We start from the raw sequence: 20,632 nt of genomic DNA, 5'->3' as shown, positions 1-20,632 counted from the left end.
TTAAAGAGAAAGGGCCATCTATGTATGAAAGGGATCGAATTACGCACTATAAATGGTTAAAATAAAAATAACAAAAATAATCAGATATATTTTTTTTTAATTCAACGAGCAACGCGTCGAAACTTCAAGGTTTTTCAGGGTCAAGTTTAGACACGGTTTCACTGTATATTTGTGAAGCCGATAGTATGTATATGTGTTATGGTATAAGAAAGAAAATAATGCATGTAAAAAGATTGCGTTTTTTGTTTTGTTTTGTTTTGTTCTGTTTTTTGTTTGTTTGTTTGTTTGTTTTTGTTTGTTTTTGTTTTTGTTTTTGTTTTTTTGTTTATTTAATTTTATTTTTTTTGATTGTGCAATCATTATCTATGATAGGACTGACAATATATTTCATTTACTTAATAAATACATGAATTAAAATTACATGACTACATCGAAAATGTCAAAATGTTCTCCATCTTTATGTTTGTGCATATCTACTCTTTTTTTTGGTTTTGTTATATTTTGTTAATTTGTCTTTTTTTTTCTTTTTTTTTTGTTTGCAAGTTTTTTTGTTTTTGTTTATTTGTTGTTGTTTTTTTTTTTTTTTTTTGTTTTTTCGTTTGTTTGTTTTGTTTTAGACCATTCTTGTTAATGTATAAATATTATAGAGGTCTTATTAAGAGTAGCAAATTCTTCACCATTACACCTAATTAGAATAAGAGTACTAATACTAATACCACGAAAATTAAGCCAGACACGTCCGAATTCTGATGCTTGTAAGATAGGGATACGCACTCGAAATGGTACTCTTGGTTGTAACATATGTATATGAAAATATGGCGGGAAAGATAATTTGAGATGTCCCAAACAACAACAAACGTGAACACTGAAATATTTGCAGAATACAAAGGTTTTAATCAGACATTCCACATTTAAGTGAATAAATTCACAACAACAGAAAATTACATACATGCTTGGCGATGATGCAGGAAGCTCATATTAGCCAAATGATTGTAAATCTCGCCGTCACTCAGCCGGCGTCAGTTGAAAATTTCAATAACACAAAACAAAACTAAGAGCAATGTTTCACACGTTCTGCAGCTAGCACCTGCAATGATACCAATTTTTCTGTCACCAGAAAGCCTATTTTTTACTGATCCAATCCTTTCCTTAAAAATTCTCAATGACTAGCCCGAATAATAGTAAATAGAGGACTGTATTAAGCACAATTTGAAAACAAAGAAGCACATGCTCAAACACCCATTCGCAGACTCAAGCATCCATTCATTAATATAATTGATGTTTCTTCATTAGACGTCACATGCACCACGTTTTCGAATTGAAGCTCTACTTTTTAAACCGTCAATAATTACCGCTAGAGTTGTCTCTCGTTTATTTAATTTGAAGATAGTTCGCATATATGCATGTAGGTTGTATTAGAAAACGTATGTACTTTAAATAAGAAATGTCTCAGTGGTAACTTAAAGCATTTTTACCAGTTGAAAATGACTGGCTGAGGTTGCCATCTCGTCTTCGTTTGGACAACATATTGTAACTTATAATTACTACTGACAGTGTTCACAGTTCTGGATATAGGCTATTATGTTGCAATTCTTATGTACACGTTATATTGATATCTAGGGACCTGTAATTAGTTTACTTTTATTTCTGGAAAAGCCATTCAATTATTAAAACTATCAGAAACAAAAACGATCACAAGACCATTTTTACAAGTCCGTCACTAGAATCAAATTCAAACAATCAATATGTTCAAAGTGTATTATTTATAATTATTAACAGTAATAATTAATTTAAAAGTGCAAAATTGAAATATCAAAAGATGGCATTATTACTTGATAATGGCAGGGTTACAAGTCTAACCTATTGCTTATAATGATGTAAACCCATGAGTGATTTACTTCTATCCTGAAAAATCTGTTTATTTTGTCTGAAATGTATAAATTATGCTCAGACTAGAAAACTGTGTTTTAAACAACAGAGTTTATATTTTAATCTTGAAATCAACAGCATTTAAGTAATTTGTCCAAAGTTTTTAATTTGAAGACTCTTTATATGCATTAAGATCAAGATTTCAATGAACACAGGGAAAGAAATGAGTTTGAGTGTTGACAAAAATGACTGAAGCAAAAAAACGTAAAAGATATATGTTTAACAAGCATTGTATTAAAGTTATATATTAACTTATGCCACTAGTTGTTTCACAAAAGAAAACTTACTGCATGTTTATGAGCAATGGGATGGAATCATATCCCATTTTGCATCCTCCCAAGTCATGGTTTTGAGTCCACCCTCGCTCCCTCAAACCTCTGACATCACTCATTCATATTTAGCGGGTATCGTCCATCGCATCAAGTGTGTTTCTTAAATTTAACCCGGATCCAAAATCCAATCAAATCACTCGTAATAGAAACTCTTCAATATAACTTACAAAGTGGCTACACATAACGTCATTTTTTTCAGTAAAGACTCTAAACAGAATCTACAGTTATCATTTTTGCTCATGTTGCATCATTTGTGACATCATACAACTCTCAGTTACTAAATCAGATCGTCCATTACCTCGTATTATTGTTTACCTTTTCACAGACATTTTATGTTAAATCGATTTTCATTGGTGCTTCTCACCCGTAGAAGCAATCAATCGGAATTGGCTGGACGGTACCCACTAAATATGAATGAGTGATGTCAGGGGTTTGAGGGAGTGAGGGTGGACTCAAAATCCTGACTTGGGAGGATGCCCATTTGGAAAAATTAACAAACATGTATTAAACCGTAGAGCTTGCACCATTTCGCTGTGCTTGTTCTAATCATTGGTAATAAAGTCATATTCATACCACTCCAGATGTGGTGTTGCATTTGTGTATCATAATTTTCTTGAGTCCTACATGTACAGCTATTTATTTCTCTGTACATAATTTTTTTTCTGGGTTCCCATTTTTCAACCACTTGTTTTGAACTTAGGTCTCTGTGAAAATAACATTAATAAACATTTTTTAATCTATTTCTATCAGACATTCTTCAGAGATACATCTTGGAGCACCATGGTGAAGACTTGTCTGATGTCTTATTATGTGAAGATGATGAGGACCATTTCTCTGTCACAGTCAAGTATGATTCATATTGATAAGATCAGGGCTCAATTTCTGACCTAGATCCTGGACCTTCAGTCCCTTTCATTGACACTTTATTATGGACCTTCCACTCTTGAAAAATGTGTACCCTTGTTCTAGTACACTTGGGATGACTTGTCTTTGGGCCAAGCTTTTCCATTAAATGTTAAATACTCTACATTTAGTTTGTTTTTCTCAATCAAAACTACAAAAAACATTGTATTCAGTTATTTTACCCGCATAAAACTCAGTAATCCCTGACTGGATTTAAATTCCTGTCAGGCTGAAACCAGGCTCTCAGTGCTATTAATGTTATGTCTTAAATTCATGTTTATTATTGAAATGAGGACTTTGCCCTCTATTGAGCTAAACTTTCAAGCTTTTACTATTCCATGTACAAATGAAGGTAATTTGAGAATTGTCTTTAGTCAAAGAATTTATAATTTGATAAAGATGATAGGTTTTAACATTTTTGACTAAGGCCAAAAAAATAAAAGTCTTGTTCCCTCCTACCAGCAGGAAAAAATAAAAGGTTGGTACAGTGATTGGGATTAGACGGGGCAACATGCTTTTTATCACATTCCCACTGAAAATGTCTCATTGAAATTAGAAATTTTTACAAAGAATGTAAAAGAATGGACCATTGAAATGCTGATGATGAATGCCCCATTCTCAGAATGTTAATCCCAATCACTGTAGGTAGGGAAATAATTTTAAATTCAAAAACATTTTACGTTGAGGTAATAGGGAAACAATGCAGACTTTAACGATGCTGGAGCCAAAATGGCTTAAATTGTTTAGGAGCACAAACATGTAGGGTAGTTAGGGTAGCAGGAAACAAGCATATCATTATTAATTTTTGTTGACCTAATCTAACCTCACATAGACAGTTTTATATGACTTTAACTAGTTTTTATGATGTTTTAACCTCTAGTGCCCTCACGTTGTTTGAGCACAACATGTCTATCTGTGAAGTCCTTCTGTCAAATCCAGATAGGTTATTCCCTGTGTTTGATGCAGCCATGGCAGAGAGCGAGAGTCAGGTGATGAGTGACCATCCACAAAAACACTTAATGGTATATTTACGTTTATACTGACTTTCATTAAAAAAAAAAACTTTTATGTGGGTCATTTTGTCGATGTCAACTTAGCTCGCCAAATTTAAGTCCAGATATTTTACTTATAATTTCCATTCCTCTTAATCTGAAGACCTGAAAAATGCAGATTGTGAAAATCTAATATCCCAATTCATAGAGCAAATCACAAAATTTGGCACCCACAAAAATTACCTGCTATACAATGTTAAATTATAATTCAGTAAGGTTCTCTTTCCTGTAGTACCTAATAATGCTCAATTTTTACTTTTTAGGTACTATCTTGTTATAAATAAATCAAAGGTAAAGACACAGCCCATGTGTAAATGAATATAACAATGATTAGTTATTTCTTAATTTCCATCTTATTCAGTGTTTGTCTTTATTGTTTAATATTCTCAGACTTTGAAGAAGAACATTCATGCAAGGATTATGTCCTTACCAGTCTGTCCTGAGCTAACAAGAACTACACTTCCTCGTACTTCTGATGTGGACAGTTTCTTATCAATAACAGGTAATGTTGTAAAGTTGGGAAGGTTTTCGAGCATAGTATTTTTCACCTGGCCTAGGTAAACAGCTGATATTTTGAGAAAATGGCCAGAAATAGGAGACCTGACAGACTGGTTTTGATAAAAAGTAATGTTCCACAAATTAAAACAGATTTTGACAGCTTTTATGATAATTTTATCATTGGTCAGAAAGTTGATTGTAAACATCTTACAAAATAAAATGCCAGTTTCCTGCTTATTGACCTCCCTCTTTTTTTCCTCCAACACTTGGAAGTTTTTATGGGCGAAGTGAAGAAAAATATTATCATTGAATAAAATAAATGAAGTCAAAGATGGCAATATTGAAGAAGGAGAAAAAAATATATATATGTACTTTTTATATGCCTGTCTTAAGACAGGATGTATGATGGTATACCATTGTTCGTACGTCAACAACACTTTGGACAATAACTCAAAAACACTTTCACCAACTTTTATGATACTTTGGTGAATTGTTCATATCTATTGACATAAGCTCCCCTTCGATTTTTATAAATTTCAGATTTCTTTGTTTCCGTGTTATGAATTTTTACTTCTTAAAAAAAGGCGGAAATGGCAAAAAAATTTATTCATTTTTCTGACTGGTACCAGGAAATAATAGTATATTTGTGATGCTCTTATATGCACATCAAAGGTCTATGATTTCTTATTTTAAAAATTTTATCATTTTCTACTTCCTGTTTACCGTATGACTTGATTGGACTGAAATAGTTGGGTATGGATATTTATTAAGCATGATCTAGCGTCCAACATCTCGTTTATAATAACCAAGCATGGATCCAAGAGAATGTGTGATGGGAATAAACCCCACAAAAATGGAATTGTTCTGCATAAAATTGAGCTTGATCTTTCACAAGTTTCAACCCAAAAATTGTCTTGGCTTGACTCCCCTTCCATAACCTGAAATCATTTATTCATCCATGATGACCATGGCCAATTTCTTTACAGGGACAGTGATCAGAACTACAATAATGAGAATGTTAGAATATGAAAAGGATTTTATTTGCACAAAGTGTAGAAGTATATTCACAGTGCAGGTTAGTAGAGTTATGTCCCTTGGTAAGTACTTATTTAAGTTATGTGCCTTTAAGGTAAAAAAAAAAGTATTTCCTCAGTCTGGAACTAGTAAAATTTCTATTAGGATGGCTTTGTAGCAGTATTTCTTGGATTTTTTCATGCAATACAAATTTTCGAATGTGAAACCAAGGAAAACAAAAGTTAAAGCAATATTTATAATGTTTGTCTTGCAAGTAACACACAAGATTTTTTTCTGCTTTTTAGCAGAATTCAGCTTTCAAATTTTGCTGTTACGATACCTATATTTATTGTATATTTACTTTTGATTATACCAATTTCTATGTTTGTCGACATCATAAAATCATGTCGATGTAAAGGGATGAGATGAAACTACAACAAAAAAAAAAGAACGAATGGAAACCAACAAAACCACGAAGTGGAAGTCTATAAGTAACCTCTTCAAATGCTGCTGATAAAATACATGTATTTATGTTTTTATTACAGGCAGATATTGAGCAGAACTATACAATAAGTAAACCAGCCAAATGTTCAAATGAGGCTTGTAGCTCCACCAACTTTACCTTGATGAATGATTCAGGTAAATATTTTAAAAAATGTCATTATTTTCCTCAGTCTAGTCTAACTAAAATAGAACCTACAAATAATTATTGTTCTTTGCATTCAGTCACTGCATTTAGAAGCTATCAATTCTCCATTCTACTTTTTCTGAATAGATGGTCTTTCTGATCAGTCAATCAAAATTCTAGTTTCATGATTGTGAAAGCATTGTTTAAATAGAAAAAAAAATGGTGAATTTTTAAAGGTAATCTGAATAGAGATTAGTTAACTTTGGCTTTTTACTTGACTTCCATATTGTCAATACCATATCTTACCATAGAATTCTTTATTTAATTTTATACTTACATGTACTTCCAATTTTGCATATTTCGCATAACTGTTGTTACATGTACTTATAAATCAGAATATAACAAGAATGGATATGGTGAATGAAATGTCAAAGAGACAATAACCACACTGGGATGAAAATGGCAATTCAAGACCTCCCATGGGCTATGATATATTTTGCCTTTAGGGTAAAAAATAATAAGTTTGTGGCTTTTATAGGAGGCCAGCCAGTGAAATGTAAGAACTACCAAGAAATAAAAGTCCAGGAGCAGGTCCAGAAACTTGCTGTTGGGACCATACCCAGGTCTATGTGGGTGATATTAGAGGAGGATCTGGTGGATTCTTGTAAAGCTGGTGATGATGTTACAATATGGTGAATATTTCAGGGTGATTTTCTACTGCTATTTAGCAGCTTTCAATATTAGGTCTAGTTAGCTAAGTTTTACTTTTCTTTTCTGGAATTTAGTTCTCTGTGTAGTAAATTTCATCTGAAAGATATTAATATTGGAGCGCTATTTCAGAAATCTTTCAAAAACACCCAAGCATATACATTTGTTAATTTATAAAATGATGAATTTTCCCTTGCCTGGTTTTCAACAGAAACTACTTATATTTCATTACTTTCACTTTGAACCTTATCTGCTAATTTTTTTTATAAAATTACGCTAAAAGCAGATGCTTATTTCTCAATCAGTTATCTAACCAGTATTTAGAAAGCTAAAAGATTTGTTTTGCCCTTTCCACATGGAATGTAGTTCTACCTTTGTCCACCTTTCCTTCATTTACCAATAATGTTCCAGTCTTTTTTGACTACGAGGTTGTATAATGTTTTTCCAGTGGTACTGTAAAAAGACGTTGGCGCCCGATATCAGCTGACATCCGCTGTGATATTGAAGTTGTGATGAAAGGAAATCATGTCTTAGTTACCAACGAACAACGTAATACAGTAGTGGTCAACCAAGATCTTGTAAGGCAGCACATTACATGTATTTAAAGAGTATCTACTTAAGTGCTGTTCTGTTTAAGAATCAGGCAGTGGGTAAATCATGGTGAAAAAAAAACAGACAAGTCTTTCCATGTTATCTTAAGCTTATTCAAAATGATATTGGAAATGCAAAAATGACATTCATTTTTTTATTTAAAGCGTCAATAATTCGAGGTATATATGTGCATTAGATAAAATGCATTGCAATTTTATCATCAAAAGGAGATAACTCACTTTCCCCATCATCCTAATGGAACTTTGAACTCGCTTTTCTGCATCCTCTGACACTTTTAACAGACTGTCAATTCATCTTCAATAGACCATAACCTATGTGCCCCCATTGTCAAATTTGCAGGCATACATATGTAGATGTCTTCCATGAAAAATCCTCAAAAGTGTGAGATTTGATGATTGAGGCTTTCTTTTCATGACATCATGACATACTTAATGTCTAGCAATATACATGTATCTTATTTGAACTTAAATCCAATCTCAGTGCAACAAATTCTCTGACATCCCCTGCCCTGCCAAAACATGATACTTTAAAATTAATAAACAGGAAATATTTCAAATTAAAATTTGGCTCAAGGATAATAAGTTTTGTAGGAATTTCAAAGTAACATTAAATGAGTGGTAACTGCTCCTTAAATTTTCATCCCCCAAACTCTACATGAGTGGCTTCGAGTATTGTAAGTATAAGAATGACAAAAGGGCTTCCGGCAGATAACTTCACGGACGGAAATGCTGTCTTCAAATTAATGCGTGATTCTCTTTTAAATTTTAAATATTTCACCGATATCCCGAATGAATGATATCAAACATTTTTTAAGTGTCAATTTTCAGCTAAATATTGTCAAACTGGTAAATCGAGACGCCAAACAATTTTTTGCCGCTTGGCCGCGTAGTAATTTCAAAGAAGATAGTTAAAAGCTATCCTGGTTCCCAGGACTACTGAATATTGCGATCGGGAACCAGTCTAGTTAAAAGCCAATACAATTTAATTGGAGTTATCTCTCTTTGGGTGGTGTTGGATTTTAACTATGCCCCATGCATGGTATTATAATCAAAATCATTCTATCAAGAAGCATCACATTCAACATCATCAGCTTCCTTTTTTTCAAGTTTAAGGTCTCAAGAACATAAACAATGCAATAATCCTATTTTCACGATTGTTGTGTACATCTTTGTTTTGTTTTGCTGCAGGTTGCGAGGGAAATATGGGTTCAACACCAAAACATTCTCAAACCTTAGTCCATGTTATGACCGGCACTCTAGCACATTGCTTAAAAAATAAACATCGGGAACCTATCTTGCAGGTTGCACGCCAAGCGACTTCCAGGTTTCAGCACCTTTGGTGCTTTGATTAAATTCATGTAGGACATGAATATGAACATGCTTTAAAAATACCTCTACTTTTCAGAAAAAAGAGATTGTTCAGTTCTGGGAAAGTAACAGCCACCAGCCATTGAGTGCAAGAAACCAGATTCTTGCCAGCTTCTGTCCACAGGTGTATGGTCTTTATGTTGTCAAATTGGCTGTTGCCATTGCATTAGCAGGTGGGGTACAGGTAAGGTAGAAGAAACATGAGTTAGAATTAGGAATCTTGAAGTGGTCGTATGAAGAACTGGTAATTTACTAACACTCGGTATAAAATAAACAAATACAAAGACCCAGCCTATGCGTAAATGAGTACATCACCATACCCCCACCCCCTCCTCCTCCAATGTATTACCTCTTATATGACCAAAAATTCATCTGATATAAATAATAGTTTTGAAATAAATTGAACTGGATCAAAACTTCTCCTAGAATAATTTCATAATTAAAAAATAATTAAAAAGGCATATGCTTTTAACATATGCAATTTTGCACGTGCCTTACCTACAGAATGGTTCATTTTTTAAGCAACAGTTAATAATTATTTCCAGAGAATAGATGAGACAGGAACAAGAGTTAGAGGAGAGATCCACATGTTAATGGTTGGAGATCCTGGTGGGTATTTTTAAAGAGATGGTTTTTGTCTAAAATGGAAGTGGCCGCATCTGTGTTGACATATATGTTGTATCTCACAGTACTACACAATATATTTAAAGATCAAGAATGAACATGCATGAAGCCACATTTGTTTTTCACAAAACCCTCAAAATTACGCTGAATTATTGAGATTTTATGGATTTTTCATCATTTAGGCAATTTTGTTAGTGTTACAATGACAAGGTGCGTTTCTGTTTTGGCCTAAATCTTATTGAACTAGCTTGTGTTAACACTTGTGTGTAAAAAAATCGATAAAAATCTTCTTTTTTTTTTGAACAATTTAAAATTTTGTTGAAATTTGTTTGAAACAGTTGAAAGGAGAGAGGGTGTTGTGCATCTTTCAGATCTCCATTTTAATCATGTACAGATTTCAAATCAAAACAGAGAATTTCAATGCTGAATTAGGAAAATTTAGAGCATATTTCTCTTTTGAAATACAGCCTAAATTTTGGACCCAAAATAAAAGGTTGGAAAATCACTAAAAGTAAATAATCCAACTGGAAGAAAACTGAATAGTATTACTAATAGTTGAAAAAAGGTAGTGGTACAATCAAATAAATATTTTACGTTCTGTACATATTATACATTGAATGTTTACAGACATGTATAGTAGCTCTCCTGGTAAAAGTCTGCATTACTTATAAAAGCAAAAATCCTATATTTACAACATAGGTACTGGAAAGTCACAGTTTCTGAAGTATGCATCAAAGATATCTCCACGATCTGTCCTGACAACTGGTATTGGTAGTACAAGTGCTGGACTGACTGTCACTGCTGTCAAGGTATGAATAAGAATAACCTGGTAAATAAATCAAGATCAGTTTGCAGAGTAAGCTACTTTTTATTAGCTTGTCTTTGACTGACTTACACTGCAGAAAATGCCACGCATAAGAGTCATATGGTTTGCTACATATGATTATCATATGAATCGAGTGTAATATGATTATCATGTGTTTCAGTTTACATATGATTATCACATGATTTTCAAAGACATATGATACCATATGTTTTCAAGCCAAAATGAACATATGATAATCAAATGTTTATGAGACAAAATCAACATATGATTATCATATGAATGGAGCATGATATTGTAATTACATGTTTCAGTATACTTAATGAGGTAGACCTAAGGTTAGGGACATAATTCTTGAAATCAGTGATATGTTTGTACCATATTCAATTTCACCAAAGCCTATCAAGCTTTCATTTGAAACAGAATGTAATCAATAAGTTACTTAGATGCTTACATGAGATTGATTTAAAATGCTGAATACAAACGTTCCAATGAGTTGCATCCCTTACCCTAGGTCTACCACCTTAAGATTATTGTATGTTTCCAAGCTAAAATTAACAAACGAGAATCATACGAATCAAGCAACATATGATTATTATTCCTGACATGTGGACCAACATTTTGTCAACATTTATCTCCCTTTGGAGCAGGTGTCTATTCGGAACATGTAAGGTTTTCCATCCGATATTGACGATACTTTAGAAAATCTTGAAAGTCAATAGGGAATTTCTCGTTCTACTGACCCTGCCATAAATTACAAATGAAAATCATCCTTATGTAACCTACCAACAAAATGAAACACCCTGTAAATTTTAGAAAAACTGTTGTGTTTGTCTGCTGGGGATTCCATTTTCATTCGAGTTACCTCTTTTTTCTGCACCCAAATCCGAACATCGATTAGAGAGACTTAGAAATTACACCTGCTCTTACGGGAGGTAACTCTGCAAAAACAGGATAAAATATGGCTGCATCCCGAGCTTCGCAAGTAGGGTATATGTGGCTCATTTGGTTTAGGGATTGTACAATGGAACATAACTTTCCCCCTAAAGAGACAAGCATATCCCTATTTTTAGTAACGTGAGATACAAAATATACCACATTTGTGATGTCACAATAAAATGATGACATCATTTCAATACAAAGGACTTTCAGTAAGCAGAACATTCTAAATTGGTGTACTAGTCACAAAATTAAATTTAAAACATGAGGAAAAGAGTCACAAGAAAATGCAAGACTAGGAAATCTCAGGCACCCTTAGGTAAAATATAAGGGTGTCAGATTTTCTAGTCTTGCATTTTCTTTGTTGTTAGATTCTTAAATTATATCCATCTCGTAAAATTATATAAAAAAATTAGGGCTTTTAACAATTTGTTGCAGTGTTGTAATGGATGGAAGCTTCCTTTTGTTTGTCTTTGTTTTCTGACTTTCATTTTTCTTGTTTGTGTCTAAGTTATGACTGCTTAAACATTAAAAATAGGGCAGGGTAATAAATTCAATAACATTTTAATCTTAGCATACACCAGCAAATTTTACATTCCATATGGTTTTATATCATTACCTGTTCACTAGACAGCCTTCAGATTTTAAATAGTACATTTTATTTGCTAAATGTATTCTTGTTTTTCATAGGCAATCTATCATAAAGTTTATTTGCTCAATTTAAATGAAAATATGTGAAATAATTAAGCCTGTTTAGGAACAACTTTGTCTATTTATCAGTCCATGTACAATTATAAGCACAACTCTTCAGTAGATTTGAATGAAACTAGAAATTAAGGTTCAACATCATATTTAGATGTGTTTAGGGCTTTATAGTTATTGTGAGATGCTTACAAAAGGAGTTAATTCAACAAACAAGTTGTACATGTTTTAAATTTTAAAAACACTATTTCATCTTAAATGCTTAATGAATTTAGATGAAACCTTGTGCTAAGGTAAAGTATAAGTGGATAAGCAAGAAACATGATGATTGTATGATGCCTGCATAAGGAGATAGTTTGAAGTAAATGTCTTTAGTATTAGCATCTTTAGAATTGTAAGTGGTTAAAAGTTATTATTTTTTTCACAATGTATATTTTAAAGGTGTAACGATTTCAATACCTGATTGACGATACGATACATATCACAACACCTGATCGAGGATACGATACATATCACAATACCTGACTGACAATATAATATGTATCACAATACCTATTTGATAGGAGATCTCTCTTTATGTTACTGAATATCATTGCTTCCAGTAATCAGATGGCTTGTTCAGGCTTTAGTTTATGCTAGTTTCTGCCTCCACACAGCAGATTTATACTCCGCTGGTGGAGCAACAAGTCTTCTGGTTGCCATTCAAGCACATTTTTGTTTATTTTTGGTACTTCTGGTCAAGGCAATTAAAGCATTGGATCGTAGCTGGAAATATTGCAATGCACCAGTGGATCGTTGCCCCCTAGTACTTTTTGTTGGAGATTCTCCTTTTTTTGGAGATATGATGTTCATTTTAGGACAGTGGAGAATGGCAGTTAGAAGCTGGAGCTTTAGTATTAGCTGATGGAGGTCTTTGTTGTATTGATGAATTTAACAGCATCAGAGAACATGATAAAGCCAGTATACATGAAGCTATGGAACAACAAACAATTAGTGTGGCTAAGGTAACTTAATGTTAAGGGTGTGTTTGATAGGTTAAAGGTATCACTCAGCTACACAGGAAAAATTGAGGCATTAATATAAAATTCTTTTTAAATGTATGGCAACATGTTCAGAACCAATATGGGAATTGTTGTGCACATATAAAAACATATGAACATGTGATTTCTGAAAACGCACAAAATCCTTACTCTTTTAATCTATAAAGTCCTAGGGAAAACAATTTTCAAAAGATATTCATTCACATGATTATTTTTTCTAACCACAAAACAGAATGGTGAGATAGAAATATTGTTCCATCTGTCCCTTCATAGTAAGCACTCTTATGCCTACATTTCTTTCTGAATTTAAAGTTTTAAAGGTTATTTATTGAAGAAGTAGAGTGAGCCTCATTTACTTTAGTCCTGCTGTTATATTTGTTGTTTTAGGCTGGTATGGTTTGTAAATTGGATACAAAGACAAGTATTCTTGCTGCTACTAATCCTAAAGGACATTATGATCCTAATGAGGTACAGTTTCTTGTATACATGTCCTTGTAAGAATCTGGTAGAGACCTGGGGAGACACCTAAATTACATGTGTGTAAGAATCAATTGGGTGGGGATACACCTAAATTACCTGTGTGTAGGAATCACCTTAAGCATTATGCAGAACTTTTCATTGCTCAAATGTGTAAAAAGTCTTGATCAAAATGTAGTGTGAGGTTTGATTGGTAATGAAAGATAATTTTTGAAAACTATAGGACATATCTCACAATTACATGTATGAACAAATGTCTCAGTGGAAAAATAGATCAATTTCAACTACAGTCAAACCTCGGTATGTGGAAGTCGAAGGGACCATGCAAAAATGTTCAAGTTATCCGAGGTCGAGGATAAACCGGAAATACTGGTAGTTTGGTCCATGATTGTTTCTGAATTAACATCATTTGTTGTACATGTACATATGTACTTCACTTTACACAGTACTTCGTTATGTCTCACGTTTCATATCAGAAGATATATTTTTTGTATATTGTATATCATGTTTGAAATACTGAAAGGCGCCGAGTGTTTTAGTGAAATTTCATTTTTATTTTTTCTACATCAAAAACGTCATAGTTCTTAACATGCTGCTTTTTTGATTCACAATCAGAAGTATTAGCAAAACAAATGTAGTTGTTGAAATACTCTTTCTATCGACTGTTTGATGTTTCATTAAATAGTAAAATACCATTACAATTCATCTGTATTTTTAAAAAATTTTTATCAAATATCAATATATCCGATATCACTGTTAGTGTAAATTCCATTGTGTTATAAATAGAATTTGTTTCTTTTAACAACACGCATAATTTTAAATTAATTAAATAAACAAATCAAACCATAAAAAGTGGCAACAAATTAATTTCAAAAGCCACGCTAATCGTTCAAACATATTTCGATCATGGTTTGTAATAAAACAATCAGTTTTACGACTAATTATAGTTGACTTCGAAACATCAGGGTTAATTAACCTCGAAGTCCTATCGAGAGGACTGATTGATTACCTCGAGTTATCCGAGGTTTCGATTTATCCAAGTTCGAATCATCCGAGGTAAAATTGTATTGGAGTATGGGGAGTTTTGCTGGGACTTTGTAATCAGTTCGAGTTATCCAAGATTTCGACTAACCCGAATTTGACATATCGGGGTTTGACTGTAATTAAATACTTTTTGATTTGCAAGCAATTGGCTTGGTTTTCTTCAAGTAAATCCAAATTCCATGAGCTTAGTTTTGATTAATGTTCTGTTTTATTTTTTTAGTCTCTGAGTGTAAATGTAGCCCTTGCTAGTCCATTGTTGAGTAGATTTGATCTGGTCTTGGTTCTGTTAGACTCACAGAATGAGGACTGGGATAGAGTTGTCTCATCCTTTATTCTGGAGAACAAAGATCCACTAGGTGAGTAGTACATCAATTTGGTAGGTGAGTAGTTGCTCAATTTGATGGATGTGTAGTTCCTCAATTTGATAGGTGAATAATTCTTCAATGTAAACATATCCCTGACCAGCTAATTACTGAGTAAGTTCATTTTGTTTTATTGAAAACACAGAATGAAACTGGAATTGAGCAGAAAATTAACTTCATTCTAGTAATTAAAAAGCTCAGTTTCTTCTTAGATTCTAATGTAAAGTAACAGTATTTAATGTGAAATAAAGTCATAGCTCAGAAACACTAAGGGCCTGATTCCAGTCAGACAGAAAGTCGTGTCTTATGAAGCTTCACATTTCTGTATCTTCTTCACAATAAATGATTATTTTATTATCTTCAATGACGATTTAAATTCAGATTATTTTTTTTTTTGTTTCCATAGTGCCATAAAAGTAGGCCTTCTGGCTTTAGCAAAAAAGTACAAAGTACAAACACTGAATTATATATAGTCTCACTAATTAGCGCAAAGAAGTGTCAAAAAGTGACAAGTATCATCAAGATGTCAAGAAAAGTAACGGGGGGGGAGTGGATAGTGACAAGAATATTTTTTAAATATATCTATATACTCAACTTCATCTTCTGACAGGTAGCACCTGCCTCATATTAAAGTTTTTCTCAATTTTAAAATTCCAAGGTGATGTTGACCCTCGATCCCTATGGAGTATGGAGAAGATGCAAGCCTACATATCACTTGTAAAAACAATTAATCCAGAACTAACAGAAGATGCTAGTCGTGTGCTGAGAGAATATTATAAGGCGCAGAGAGGAGCTGATGATAGGAATGCTGCTAGGACAACCATGAGACTGTTACAGAGCATGATCAGGTTGTCACAGGGTAAGTATTATTAAGTAGCACTCCAGCTAAGAATCACGCAAAATATGATTCATGGGTAAAAAGCCTACATATTTTTATTTTTGATATTTTGTTTGAAATGTCATAGTAAACAGAAATTAACAAGTGGTTTTTCATATGACCTGTGCTCTTAGGTGATAAAAATTATATAGAGTGCACTGTAGATTTCATAATTAAGGGAGATAAATCTGTAAATGACACTAAAATACAATAGAATCTACTGGATTTTCAATGTTTATTATCTACTAAGAGCAGGCAGATTTGAATGAATAATTACACATTTCATAGTATAGACCCATAAAACAACTGAATTACAAAAATAAAAATATGTAGCCTTTTTTGGGGTGTATCACATTTTTCAGATTTTGCATGATTCTTACAAAGACAGCTACTAGCTCTGATTACAGTGATATAACAGAAACTTTTTATCTCTGAAATTCAGTGCATGTCAAAAAACATCCATTACAGACTTTGTTATGCAGATCATGGATGGTGGGATAAGATTTGAAAAAATGAAAATGGTTGAAATGAACTGCTAAAGGGAGAAACCCCGCTTTTATTTCTTACAGAAGCAGTCAAAAATTGTCTATGTTCACCATGTGATCTCAGCATTATTATTTTACCGAGATAATAGATGTGTGTTGGATGCATTACAGCAGCAAAATGTTTGTAAAAAATGATTTGTTTGTTTGTTTGTTTGTTTGTTGGGGTTTAACGTCTGAGCAGCAATATTTCAGCTATATTCAGACGATGAACATGAAAAAATGAAAATGAAATGATAAAAAAAAGGATGGGTCACAAGGACAATAGGGTCGACAAATTTTGATTGCCACTAGAAAAAGGGAGGTGGGTAAGGTCGGGCAATTTAGCCTCCTGTGGCGGAGCGCAAAGGTTCCTACTCCTATCGAATACCACAGCAGGGTTCTTTAACGTGCGAGGAACGTGGCATCTTTCCCAACACGGTGCACCACTATGGTTTGCAGTCAGGTTTTCCGTATTATAGCCTGACAACCCCAGCATGTAACACGCCAGGGGTACCCCATTCCACCAGCTGGGGCACACATCCCAGTTGCTCTGTGGGCAGAGCGCCTAGCCCCCGGCTAGGTTTCTGAGCACTATTTAGTCGCCTTTTACGACAAGCTTAGCGCTGCTGCAGGCCTATTCTTTTAACACCCGGACCTGCACGGGGCGTAAAAAATGAAGTCTATCAGAATTGTTAAAGTATTTTATTATGTTTTTTTCTATGCATGTGTATAAACCCTGAAACATGTTAAACAAACATGAATTTAATCCTATTTTTTACTTTCTGATTTACTGTAGCCCATGCTAGATTGATGTTCAGAAATATTGTGACGGTACAAGATGCTGTTGTAGCTGTAACTCTAATGGAATCTACCATGCAGGTAAATTACATATTATTGTAGGCCTGTAGGAACAAAGTTTTTTTTTATCCTGCTATCATTGTCTTCATATACATGTACAAGTACAGTGTCAAAAACAGCTGTTCTGTCAGGGCCTGTATTTTCCTCTTTTTTTTTTCGCCATGCCCACAATTATAAATAAAAGATATATACGTGTTCTTACACGAGTCTGTATTGAAGATCTGGGATTTCTTCCACTCGTGTGAGAAATTCTTCGTCTTTTCACTACACATGTCAAGACAGAATTTTTCACACTCATGGAAGAAAACTTAATCTTCAATATTAGTTCAGTCATGAGTTTCCGCTCCTCAAAAAAGTGTGATTTGTTAGGGAGTAGGGTTCATTTCTCAGCCCCTCACCTGAGCAGTTTGGTTCATTGTTCACTACTCTTCTAAAAATAGAGAGAAATTACTTCTCCCTGCTGACAAAGTAGGGAGAATACAATTAGAATTGTGTTATTTATTTTTCATCAGGGTGCAGCCTTACTTGGCGGTGTAAATGCCTTGCACACAGCTTTTCCTGATGTGGCAGAGGAAGAATACAGATTACAAGGTAAGTTATGAGTTTCAAATTCTAAGAATGGTGCTGTTCAGCATTCACTTGTTCATCTGTTCTTTCGTCACAGGTATTTTGTATATGTTCTTTTTATTTAGAAAATTACCGTACATTCAGAAACTCAGTAGATGTGGTATCTCTACCAACCTCCCTCTGTTCTTTCTTATCTCCTCATGTTCCTCTGTCTGTTCATTTAACCTTTAGAAATATTTGGTACAAACATCTTTCATTTATATATTCTTAGAAATTAGAAAAAACCTAGGACCTCATGATTGTATTCAAAGAGCAAAGTAAAAAAAAAGTCCAATGCAATTGTACTTTCAAAGGTACTATGTTTTCTCTTTCAGCTGAGCTGGTTTTGAACAGACTAAATCTGCCAGATATTCTAGAAGATGAAACGAAAATTCTAGAAAATTACAAAAATCTTATAGTTAATGAGACTGTTGATATTCCTGAGAGGAATTCCACCATTACAAACAATAGTTCTCAAATGCAAGTCATTTCAGAAACAAGGGAAAAAAGTTCTCAAAAGAGTTATGCTGCAAGCAGTGTTGGAAGCCAAAATATACGATCAAGGGGAGAGAATTTGCCAGTTGGGCTACCAGGGGAGATAATTACCAAATATAATTATTGTAATTTGTCAAAAATGGAATTGCAACATCTTAATTCTAACAATACAACACAAAATAATAGCTCTAAAAGTAAAACAGATGAAAAGATAAATCGAATTGAATTTAGAAATAATATAGAAAGTTCTCCTATTGTAAAGGAGAAAAATTCTGTTTGTTTAAATACTAATGAAAATAAAGGTATTTGTTTTGAAAGAAAAAAGAGTGCAGATGTGTCACTTGATCTGTTGAACTGCAGTGGTACAGAGTCTGTCCATATTTCACAGCCTATAGTTGGTCCCACTGTTGGACTGACTCCAAATGAACAGAATGATGGTATATTCACTTCAACCCAACTGTCAAGGGTATCACCTGAAAATATCCGTCATGGTTGTGACAACATGGACATTTTCCCTGCTGTTACCCCCATAGCAAAGAATCATTTATCTGGATCAAAGGCTGATACAAGTCTTATCAATGCAAGTCTCTTTTCTGCCAATACCCCTATTGCAAATAATCATGTATCTGATGTGATAAAGAATCGGGAGGAACGCACTCAAAAACATATTTTAAACAAAATTGTCGAGGAAAATAATCCAGAAGATCTTTTAGATGATATTGATGAGGAGTCAAAAAATTCAGCAAAACTTGTTTTTGTCAATAAGAAGACTGAGCACGATGATAAACAATTTAGAAATAAGAAGCTTGTAGCAAAATTGAAATCGAAAATGTCGAAAGAAAATGGTGACAGTGAAAAAAATAGTGATTTGAATCTAAAATCAGATTCTGCAATTAGCTCAAAAAGAAGCTCTGACAAAGTATTGCCTAGTGCTGTTTCATCAAAAACAATTTCAAAATTAAAACAGTTTGCTTTTAAGGAAAGTAAATTTTCATCTGGTTATTCTGTAGATAAGACTAGCAGTGAAGGAAATGGTAATTTGGTGAACAACTCAGATGTAGTTAATATTGAGGTGAAAAATACTCGTAAATGTAGTGATGAAGATAGCGGATTGTCTGAGAGCATGATGTCTGGGAATTTATGGGCTAATAGTACAAATTTGACTGATAAGAGTTCAAATATGAGTTCTCAAAATACAAAAAATTCTAATTTGAGAGAAATTACTTCAATTATGGATTCTCAAAATACTCAGATTTCAAATTTAAGAGGAGTGACTTCAAATATGGATTCTCAAAGTATGTCATGTGATAAAACCAATAAGCTGAAGAGAGCTTGTGACTTGCTCAATCTTATCAGAAGTTCAGGTAATTCAAAGGAAAACTCAGTAACTAATTCACAGTGTTCGCAATCACTGAACTTGTCAAATATGAATTCACAAAAACAGAAGGTGTCGCCTTCATCGCAGAGTCCTTCTTGGTTGACTTCTTTGAAATCTAGGGAATTATCAACCCCTGTTTTCACTGTGGAATGTGATGAAGATTTTGATGATTTAGATCTTGATTTTGAACAAAATCCTGTGAAGAAACAGAAAGTTTCATGATGAAAATAAATATAGAAATTTTGTTATTCAGTGGTCTGTCTGTAATTTAAGGAGGTAGACCTAGGGTAAGGGACATGACTCTTGTAATCAGTGGTGTTTGTATCATATTCAATATCACCAAAACCTATCAAGCTTTCATTTGAAACAGAATGATAGCAGTCCAAGTTACTTTGATGTTTACATGAAATTGATGTAAAATGCTGAACACAAACATTGATTTGTAACAATTGTATCTCTTACTCTAGGTCTCCCTCTTTAATAATCATCTTTTCCAGTGTCACCAAGTTTCACAATCAAAATAAAGAACCTTTTTGATCATGCTTAAAATCTTTAAAAAAGAATTTTCATTTACCTATCCTATAGTTTTTCCAAGTAGCAAGGGAGGCTGGTTTTAAGATCGTAACTTTTCAGAAATTATCACTCAAGAGGACTCCAGGTTTTAACTGACTGTGGAGTGAGCTATTGTCATCATGATTGTGATAAATTGAATCAGGGAAAGGTAAGTACTATAGGGGCAGATCCTGCATTGCCCCCCTCCCCCCACTGAAATTGGGATTTTCTTAAATGAAATTTTGATTATTTTTTTTCACAAAATCTACCCCAAACTTTGTTAGCCAT

General features: G+C 33.4%; 1 protein-coding gene across 1 annotated transcript; it reads left to right on the top strand.

Moving 5' to 3' along the window:
* Nucleotides 1-799: 799 nt before the first annotated feature.
* Nucleotides 800-20,034, top strand: LOC148610597 (uncharacterized). The gene is made up of 18 exons (XM_088595777.1): nucleotides 800-889; nucleotides 3,012-3,108; nucleotides 4,045-4,186; nucleotides 4,607-4,718; nucleotides 5,701-5,789; nucleotides 6,274-6,367; nucleotides 6,895-7,048; nucleotides 7,513-7,642; nucleotides 9,081-9,227; nucleotides 9,589-9,652; nucleotides 10,367-10,476; nucleotides 12,989-13,135; nucleotides 13,559-13,639; nucleotides 14,913-15,048; nucleotides 15,713-15,913; nucleotides 17,252-17,334; nucleotides 17,826-17,904; nucleotides 18,255-20,034. Exons 1-18 carry the CDS (start codon nucleotides 838-840, stop codon nucleotides 20,012-20,014), a joined length of 3,678 nt encoding a protein of 1,225 aa, XP_088451903.1. The 5' UTR covers nucleotides 800-837; the 3' UTR covers nucleotides 20,015-20,034.
* Nucleotides 20,035-20,632: the final 598 nt, after the last annotated feature.

This window comes from Perna viridis, chromosome 8 (assembly GCF_037379345.1).
Source record: "Perna viridis isolate PV_CMFRI_1.1 ecotype Kerala chromosome 8, ASM3737934v1, whole genome shotgun sequence".
NCBI lineage: Eukaryota > Metazoa > Mollusca > Bivalvia > Mytilida > Mytilidae > Perna > Perna viridis.
Note: the sequence above shows the minus strand (reverse complement) of the source record. Positions and strands in the feature narration are given on the sequence as shown.

Excerpts from the sequence above, each read along its gene's own strand:
- LOC148610597 (XM_088595777.1), top strand. The coding sequence starts at position 838 with ATGTCCCAAACAACAACAAACGTGAACACTGAAATATTTGCAGAATAC. Across the intron at positions 3,109-4,044 it reads CATTTCTCTGTCACAGTCAA|TGCCCTCACGTTGTTTGAGC; the intron begins GTATGATTCATA and ends TTTAACCTCTAG. Across the intron at positions 5,790-6,273 it reads GAAGTATATTCACAGTGCAG|GCAGATATTGAGCAGAACTA; the intron begins GTTAGTAGAGTT and ends TTTTTATTACAG.